We start from the raw sequence: 9,666 nt of genomic DNA, 5'->3' as shown, positions 1-9,666 counted from the left end.
GTCTGGGGCTTGAAATCACAACTGTGAGATCAAGAGTGACATGCTCCAACTGAGCCAGCCAGGTGCTTCAATGATATGATTTTATATATAGAAAATTCTAAAAACTCAAAACTATTAGAACTAATTAGAACTAATCCCCAAATTCAGCAGTTACAGCATACAAAATCAACATACAGAAATCAGGGGTGTTTCTAGTCACTGACAAATTATCTTCAAGGGAAATAAAACAATCCTATTTGCAACAGCATTAAAAAAATATCAACGAATAAATTTAACCGAGGAGGTGAGAGACCTGTACACTGAAAACTCTAACACTTTGATGACAGAAATTGAAGAAGATACAAACAAATGGAGAGATATTCCATGGTCATGAACTGGAAGAATTAATATTCTTCCATCTACCGATTCAGTGCAATCCCTATCAAAGTTCCAATGGTACTTTTCACAGAAATAGAAAAAGATAATCCTAAAATTTGTACGGAATTTGTACAAAAGATGCTGAAGAGCCAAAGCCACTCAGGGAAGGATATATGTAAGGGGAACACTAACATTTTTCTTAGCAACTTTCTTCAAGTCTTTAGTTAAAAATAAAAAGTTAGAATTATAAAAGAAGGGAAAGAACAATGATGTTTCATAAAGTTAATGGTTTGGCATGGGAGAGACAAGGTCTCCTTAGGTTGGAGTGTGTGTGTGTGTGTGTGTGTGTGTGTGCCTGCACCTAGGCACATTCAGGTGCTGGATTCAGCCACTGGGGGACCTACCTGAAGGCACAGCCTGGAGTAGGGCCTCAGGGGGCTGGGGATCATTCCCTCTACAAAGGCTCCTCCCTCAGGGAGTGTTCAAGTCAGCACAGACACTAGGGTTCCCAGCACTGGGCTCACGCAGTGCGGGAAGGGGACACCTGTCCCACTGGGACTCTGTTCCAGCTGTCATCTCCTCTGTTTGCTGCCCGGCATGGACCTCTGCTTGGTGCCTATGATGCTGCCGCTGCTGCTGCTGCTTCAGGGTGAGTGGCCATTTCCTTCCCCAGACCCCTAAACTCTGGCCTCTCTGATTTTCACAGACAGGGTGAGGGGGGCAAGAGGACAATCCTGGAAAAACCCAGCACCACAGCAAGGGGCACCAGCAAGAGACCCATGTACTGGGTGTGCAGAGACACCTGGCAGCCCTGCAGTGCACTGTGCAGCCCACCCCTCCCCACCCCCATGTCCCATCATGGTACCCCTGTCCCAGAAACTTTCTTTTTCCTACTCTCCCACTTCACTTATCCTTCCCCCAACCCCTACTCTCCATCTTCAGTCTTGGAGCTTCACACTCATTCCTTGGTGCCACGCATCTGCTGTTCCACCTGCTTGGCTTCCCCTTCCGCAGCAGGGGCATCGTGGAGGAAGGGGTCGCTTTTCGAGATGGATGGATGTGGGGCCTGACTCGAGAACTTCTGCTGAGCGCAGAGCTCCGAGGGCGGGGGTACCCTGGTTTTGGCGACCCAGATCCTAGGAAGGGTTGTCAAGTCCCTTCCTCCAGACCCTGGCCTGGCCCCCAGCGGAGTGCCATCCAACACGGACTCTTTGGCTCTTGGGGCTCAGGACAGAGCTCCATGGCCTGACCGGAAGGACTTCTCTGGAACCACACCCTGGCAGCCAGGTCTAAATGGGCCCTCCAGTGCCCAGAGCCCTTTCAGGGAATCCCTCTTTTGCTGGCTGGGGGAGAGTGGAGGGACCAGGGGAAGCCAGAGTCTAGGTGGGGCAGTACGGGAAATGGTCGAGAAGGGAGCATCAGAAGGGAGTGGGAGGGCAAGACGCGGTGAGGGGGGCAGAAGGAGGCGCACGAGGGGCTGGAAGGAGGGAGAGCCAGAAACCCAGAGACTCACTCAAACCATGTCCTTGGGCAAAGGCGGAGAAGACAGGAAGAAAGCTCAGGTGTCCCAGAGCGTCAGAGAGAAAGAGGAGTAGCCACTGTTCTCAACGCCGTTTCAGATAAAAGTCCATTAGCCAAGTTCCCCAAAGCCCCGCTCTGTTTCCGCGTCGGGCGGGGCCTATGAGAGTGGCAGGAGCCCCGCGGACCCTCTTTGGACGCGCGTGGCCGTTCTGCGGCAGGACTGGTGCGTGGGGAGGATGGGGAGGCCAAGCTGAGTCTTGGCGCTCCTCACGCATCCGCAACGTGTTGCAGGACTCCCCAGGGCCCGCCGCCACGCATCCCCGCGAGGGAAGGCCGGGCAGTGCCAGCCGGTCACGCCTTGGAGCCACACCGCACTCCTCAGTCCGCAGCGCCCCGCATCTTGAGGGGCCGTGCGGGGACGCAGGTGCAGCGCACCGGTAGGGCTCATTGAGAACAGCAGCTGCCCGCCCCTCCCCTAGGGTCGCCCAGCTCGGCCGGGGCCGGACCGAACCGATGCCTGGACGCGGCCGAGGCTTGCACGGCGGACGCGCGGTGCCAGCGGCTGCGCACCGAGTACGTGGCTCAGTGCCTGGGTCGGGCCGCGCCCGGGGGCTGTCCTCGCGCCCGCTGCCGCCGCGCCCTGCGCCGCTTCTTCTCCCGCGGGCCGCCCGCGCTCACCCACGCGCTGCTCTTTTGCCCGTGCGCCAACGCCCCGTGCGCCGAGCGCCGGCGCCAGACCTTCGTGCCCGCCTGTGCCTTCTCGGGGCCCGGCCCGGCGCCGCCCTCCTGCCTCGCACCCTTAGACGCCTGCGAGCACAGCCGGATCTGCAGGTGCAGGCGCTGGGTGGGACGGGGCGGCGGGTCCCGGTCCCGGGTGCTGGGGGTGCGTGGGGGGGGGGGCCTGCAGGTGCGGGCGCTGGGTGGGACCGGGCGGGGGGAGGCGGGATGGGGCGGGCCCCCAGCTCACCGCCCTCCGTCGCGCCGCGCAGGCCCCGCCTCCTGGCCTTCCAGGCCTCCTGCGCGCCCGCCCCCAGCGCCCCCGACGGCTGCCTGCTGGACCAGGTCCCTCGCTGCCTGCGCGCCTACGCCGGCCTCGTGGGTACGCACTGCGGGGGCCGGGGCGCGGGCTGGGCCTCTCCCGGGGATGCCTCCGCCGGGGTGGGCCGACCACCCAGCCTCGGGGTCCTCCGCAGGCACCGCCGTCACCCCCAACTACGTGGACAACGCGAGCGCGCGCGTGGCGCCCTGGTGCGACTGCGGAGCCAGCGGAAACCGGCGTGAGGAGTGCGAAGCCTTCCGGGGGCTCTTCACCAGGAACCGCTGCTTGGGTGAGGGTCCCGGGCGGGAGGCGCCCACCGCCCCTTCCCAGGGCTGGGCGGGCCGGACCTTATGTTAGCGGCGAGGAAACGGGCTGTTTGCGGCAGCCACGCAGGTGCACACCCCTCTGCTGTCGACCTGCCCCTCCACAAACCCGCGCACAGTCCTCTCCGGAGGCCAGATCACAGACCAAAGTAGGATCTTAGGGATGTCTAGGCCTGTGACCCTGCGGACAGGCGGGTGGGGGTGGGGCTGCAAAACAAGTTTCTGAGTTCCTGGAATGGAACCTGGCCAGATTCCAGCTACGGCCTCTTCTGAGGCGGCCCCACCCCCAGGGCTCTCCCGATGCCTCCACTGATGATCGTGCCTTTTGGGTCTGAATAAACTGGGCGGCCTGGGTGTGACGTCCAGCCCAGAGTTAGTTAACTCTGCTAGGCGTTTTTGTGCACATCTGTGCCCTTCCCTGTGAGGATGGCAGTTGTAAGGCACTATTAGCACAGGTGTTCCTATTTTGTTATTCCTGTCATGCAACTTCCATTCCAGAAGCCAGTCCTCGTCGATGACCCATCTTCCCACCGCAGGATGCTAGTGGTCTCTGTTTGTCCTGGAGGATCCGGGCTTTGTGCTGGGGTTTCCCAGCCTAGCCCACCCTGGACTCTTTCCTCCATAGATGATGCCATACAGGCCTTTGACAGTGGGTGGCCTCTAGTCCTGCGTGACCAGCTAGATGTCCATCAGGACCCCGAGCACCCTCTCCTGCAAGTAGGTATAGGGAGGGGATGCTGAGCTGGGAGCCCCTGCACTGCCTCCTTCCACATACTTCCATTCCTGATAGGCATGAGGGGCCTGGGATGGAGGTGGTGGAGGCAGAGAGCAGAACCCAGCTTCTGCCTGAAGTCCACATTTTGCTCCCACCCCCAAGGTGTCCTCTGCAGTTGGGCTCCTGGTTGGGAGCTCCCTGCTCTCCATGCTTCCTGTCTTGGCTCTCCAGCCCCTGCTTTGACTAGGACAGCCAACCTTGGACAACATCACTGTCCCATCCTGCCTGGGGTACAGGGCCCCTTCTGTACCCTACTGCCTCACTGAAAGTGAACTGGCTTGCCACCCAACCTGGCCCCAGTGCTTTTGCACTGCTACTCTTTTTTACACCCTGTGTGCCTGTCCCCTAAAGTGAGGGAGGTGGGCTGAGGGTCTGATGCAAAGCTCTTGGTTTCCCTTTTAGTGGGTTTCTTGGTTTTAGGTCCCTCTCTCCACTGACCTTGGAATAGTGGGGTTGTCCCACAGGGTAGGGATGGGAGGGGGTCACCTGTATTCCTGAAGCCTCACTGGGGCCCCAGATCACCTAGAAGTCATAAAGCATCCAAATTCCCAGAATTCTAAGGGATTTTATCAGCCTCCCCAAATAGAACATGCCTTAAGGAGTACATCTGAACAAGCTTATAGGTAAAACTTTTAACACTTCAGCCTTTCATGGCACCCTCTCAAGGAGGCACCACCTGTTATGATAGCCACATGTGCCCTGTGACTAATGTTGGTAAAGTTCTTCCCATACATGATATGCTGCTCGGGGGGCACCATCTAGAATGAGAATCCAGTCCCCTGCATCGCACTGGTCACATGACCACCTTCCCCATGGTTTAACCTAGCTCTGTGAATGGCATCCATAGTTCAATAAATCCACATGAACTGCAATTGGCCTTGCTTTTGTGTGATCTGTCCTAGGAGCCTGGAGACCAAGGTCAGCCATGGAGTATGCCCCTGCTGGCCTGTGTGACCTCAGATGCTCTGAGAACCAATCTGGGCTCCATCTGCTCACCTACAGGTGCTGTAGTTGATTCAAACTGAATCAACTCTCAGATCCTAGTGGCAGAGACTTCTGTTGCTTTGTCTTCTGTGCTAGTACTCAGATTCAGAAGCTATACCTCCCAGCCCCCCTTGCAGCCAGGAGGTGGTTATGTGACACAGTCCTGGTCATAAGTGGAAGTCAGAGGGGGCTTGCAGGAGAGTTCTTGAAACAGGAACAGAGTGGTTGACTGGGCCCTTCAGCCATTAGCTCCTCTCTCTTCTTCTTGCCCAGAACTCAGTGGCAGTGCCTGGGGATGTTTGTGCCGTTTTGAAAATGGAGCCACGTGACATTGTGGGGCTACTGCCTCAGTCCGCATCTGCCTTCCTCTAGACTCTTCATTATATGAGAAAAATGACATCTTTAGTTTAAGCCAATTTCTCCACAAACATCTGTTATTTGCAGCCAAACATAGTCTCGGATTATTCTACTGCCACCTCTGGGGCACCAGGGAGCCCCAGGATAACTTAGGGGACCCCCTGCTCAGTGTACCCAGAGTCTAATCCTGGCAGACACGCTAGAGTGGTGGTCCTCTGCTTTTCTATTCCCACATATTCTGTCTGCTTCTGCCCATGTGGAGAGTTGAATTCTTTCCTGGGGCCTAGGGAAATGTATCAGAAAGGTTTTCACAAGCTTGTGTGTGGCCAGCGCGGACCCAGTGTAGGGCAGGGTCATTGTGTTGACTTGCACAGATGTCTGGGGGTTAGAAGGCACAACGATGGGGGCCGAGTACTAAGTTTCTGCCTGCTTCCTTCTTCCTCAAGACCTTGGAGACTCCTGAGGAGTGAAGGGTTACCCAGTCCCTCGGCCGCTCCTTCTCAAACCGAGTTGAGGCTTGTCAGGGGCCGCGAGGCAGATGGAGGTGCGTGTTTGTGCCTTGCTCGGAGGCCTCTCTGGACCAAGCTGCTGGGGATGTTGGGTGCTAACACAGCTCACAGCTGCCCTCTTCTCTAGAAGAAATGCCTATAAAGTTATACTCTGCTCCCAGAGGTAGACTGAAGCCATGGGTGGAGGGATAATTCTGTGCACCATTCATGTTCCAGAGCTCCCAGGGGAATCTGGCTGAAGCCAGATCATGGCTGAGACCATGTCTTCGCCTAGCACCTTCCCCTGCCTGCTGCTAGCTCCCTCACTCAGAGGGTTCCCTGAGGGCAATCCCTCTAATAAATCATGGCCGGGAATCCCTGTCTTGGGCTCAATTTCTGGAGAACCTGACCTAAGAGACAGGGGTTAAGTGCAGATCACAGCAAAGCCCAGGCTTGGGGCTGTCCTGACCAGAAAAAGAGCCCCTGGCTCTGACACTATATATTTATTTATTTATTTATTTATTTATTTATTTATTTATAAATTTTTATTTATTTATTTATGATAGTCACAGAGAGAGAGAGAGAGAGAGAGAGAGAGAGAGAGAGACAGAGACACAGGCGGAGGGAGAAGCAGGCTCCATGCACCGGGAGCCTGATATGGGATTCGATCCCGGGTCTCCAGGATCGCGCCCTGGGCCAAAGGCAGGCGCCAAACCGCTGCGCCACCCAGGGATCCCTCTGACACTATATATTTAGCAATACTAACAAACCCACAGACACCATATGTGGTAGCTATCAACCAGCCTTCCAGCTTTAGCCAGTAATCTAACTGGAACCAAACACAAATCAAACCTAAGCCTGCTTGGGTATGCAGCTGAGCAGTCCGGGCTTCAGGCACACCTGTCCCCAGGGGTTCAAGTGATGGTGCTTCCTTTGGTCTGTGCATGGCTTCCCTTCATAGCTAGGCAGGCTCTCACTGCAGGGTAGATAAGTAGCTGCAAATCTGCAGTCTCTCCTTTTAGGAATCTCTGCAGAGAAAGGCACCTCTCTTTCCCATCACTCATGGACTAAGGCAGGCAAGACCTTGGTAGGCCCAGCATGAGTTATAAGCCTCTTGGGAGTGGCATCAGCCCATAAAGATCACATGGAATGGGAAGGACAGTTCCCCAAAGGAAAAGAAGGAGGGATGTTGGGAAGAGCGAAGCTCAGAGTTCAGCCTATTCTTGCTTCACAAAGGAGGAATGTTCTTGACTGTCTTCACTTGCATGGGAATGGGCACCTACCTGTATGTGAGCTGGGGAGAAATGGGGTGTTTATGTGTGCTGGAAGCTGCAATGAAGTGAAAGCTCTTCACCGTGATTGCATGGTGGCCCAAATGAAGAGTTAAATATCTCTAAATGACTGGCTGCATTTGTGAGTGTGTGAAACTTTCGCACTTCATTTTTTAAGTTATTTATTTATCTATACCCCATGTGGGGCTCGAACTCAGAACCACGAGATCAAGAGTCATGTGCTCTACTGACTGAGCCAGTTAGGCACCCCCATCACTTCAGTCTTTTACTCTTAGAATAAAATATAGGCATATGCCTTTCAAAAGATTGGGAAGGTGAAAAAGAGCAGAACCTAGTTGAAAGGCCCAGCTGGGGTCTTCCTCCGGCACTTCTCTCCAGCTCAGGCATGGACTTTACCCAAATGCAGCCACTTAAACATCAGACAATGTGCTGCAGAAGAGGCTTCCTTCCTGGGTACGGTGGGAAAATGAAAGTTCACAGGGCTCCTGCTACCTGGCTCTCTGTTCTTCCCCTGAGTGAACATTTCCATGTGGGAGGCTTGAGGCCATTTGGCGCAGGGACCCAGGCAGCTCTGAACACAGAAGCCACGAGGAGGGGACCAGGCACTGTGGCTTACAAAGGCCACCATCTTGCCACCCCTGGGCCCACTGACTTTCCGAGGGTTTTGTTGCTGTCATGGGCTGAATGGTGGCCCCAAAGATATGTCCATATACTAAGCGCTGGACCCTGTGATCGTTACTTAGATGTAGGCAAAAGAGCAGAGCAAACATTATCTAAAAGAGCAAAAGATGTGATTATGAATCTGGACAGGAGGGGCTTATCTTGGATTATCTGATTGGATCCTAAATGCAGCCACATGCATCCTTGTAAGAGAGGCAGGGGGAGATTGGATAGATATGGTCGACGTGAAGACAGAGCAGAGACAGGAGTGCCGGTGGCGACCAGAAGCTAGAAGCAGCTGGGAGTGTGTTCTCCCCAGAGCTTCTGGGGGAGTGTAGGCCTGCCAACACTGGGATTCTGGAGTTTTGGTCTCTAGAACTGTGAGAAGAAATTTCTGTTTTAAGCCATCAAGGTTGGGGAATTTGTTACTCTAGCCCTAGGTAGCCAAGAGTTGTTGGAGTTTCACCTGAGAAGGTCTGGCTCATACATGGTGTTAAGTCTGGCCCAACACTGCAAGGCTGTCCCACTGTGGGCCCCATAACCAGGAACAGGTCCTGCCCTGTCATCTGCATTTGAGTGTTGGCCTCCATGTCCTTCCAGGTAGCCTGCTTGGTGTCACCCTCTCATATGCACCTGGGGAGGCTACAGTCCAGCCCTGGCTTCATCCCTGTGACTGGGCCTCCGCCAACTCTTGTCAACATTGAGCCTCTAGCTGGCAGGTGGCTGGGGGTGGGGGTGGGGGTGGGGAGTCGGGCAGAAAGGCAGGTGCTGGAAGCATCCATGGATTTATTGGTGGAAACTTCACGGGTCATGAATGTCCACTCTGGCTTAGGGCCTGTTGTCTAGGTGCAAGGTTGATAAGGAATCACCCCTCCCTGCCCCACAGTTGAATCAGCAGTAGCTCAGTTTTATAGGAAATGTGGATATTGTTAGATGAGATTTCCAGAGTAGCAGGAGGACAGGGGCCACGTGGGGCTTCAGGAGACATCCCCCAGCTGGACAGCGACTTGCCAATGAGCCCAGCACATATAGCACAGAGCTGTGGCCCTGTCTTGCTGGACTGCAGGCCCCAGAAGGCCTGAGTTGAAGGATATCTTGGGAAGCTGTTCTGCCAAGAACATGTCACCCCACACCCAAAAGAACCTCCAGTCCAAGGCAGAAGATACAGAGAGAACACTTAAGATGAGTACACGCCAGAACAAAATACAGGACCTCAGAAGCTGAGCCCTCAAAGGATCAGGATGAAGCTAATGAGGAAGGGCCTACTGGGTGTGCAAATGGGTTCTGAGCCAGGCTGTCCCCAGCTCCCTGTGCAGTACGTTTCATACCGTCAGCAGGTCATGTGGTCTAGTCCCTTTCTTGTGTTGGCAACACAGGATGGGAGGGGACTCCTGTCAGGCATGTTACACAATTAGTAACATGAGACTGCAGGGTGTGTCTGTTCATATGAAACCCACACGCATGTGTGGATGGGGCTGGGGACTCAGATCCAGGAATGAGAGTGCCATTGGTGAATGTTCCAAAATGATGATCAGCTCTGCATAAAGTTTTGAAGGAAACAGTTTGGTTTTCTCTTGATTTACACATTTCTGGAAAACTGTATCAAACCAGCTCTCAAATCTTTGTAACAGGGCTGGGTTCTACACTAAAATACTTAGGAAATGATTTTTTTTAAAAGATTTTATTTATTCATGAGAGACACACATAGAGAGGCAGAGACATAGGCAGAGGGAGAAGCAGGCTTCCTGCGGGGGCCCTGTGCGGGACTTGATCCCAATGGGATCAAGCCCTGAGCTGAGGGTAGACGCTCAACCACTGAACCACCCAAGTGCGCCAGGAGCAGATTTTCATCTGCACAAATGCTCAGCAA

The 9,666-nt window shown here is 54.5% G+C and overlaps 1 protein-coding gene across 1 annotated transcript; it reads left to right on the top strand.

The window, feature by feature from the left end:
* The first annotated feature begins 954 nt into the window (after positions 1–954).
* On the top strand, positions 955–4,887 carry GFRA4 (GDNF family receptor alpha 4). The gene is made up of 6 exons (XM_072735157.1): positions 955–1,006; positions 2,331–2,709; positions 2,868–2,977; positions 3,072–3,206; positions 3,866–3,957; positions 4,118–4,887. The coding sequence occupies exons 1-6, from the start codon at positions 955–957 to the stop codon at positions 4,196–4,198; spliced, it is 849 nt and encodes a 282-aa protein (XP_072591258.1). The 3' UTR covers positions 4,199–4,887.
* The last annotated feature ends 4,779 nt before the right edge of the window (positions 4,888–9,666 follow it).

Source organism: Vulpes vulpes, chromosome 14 (genome assembly GCF_048418805.1).
Source record: "Vulpes vulpes isolate BD-2025 chromosome 14, VulVul3, whole genome shotgun sequence".
In the NCBI taxonomy this organism is placed as follows: domain Eukaryota; kingdom Metazoa; phylum Chordata; class Mammalia; order Carnivora; family Canidae; genus Vulpes; species Vulpes vulpes.
Note: the sequence above shows the minus strand (reverse complement) of the source record. Positions and strands in the feature narration are given on the sequence as shown.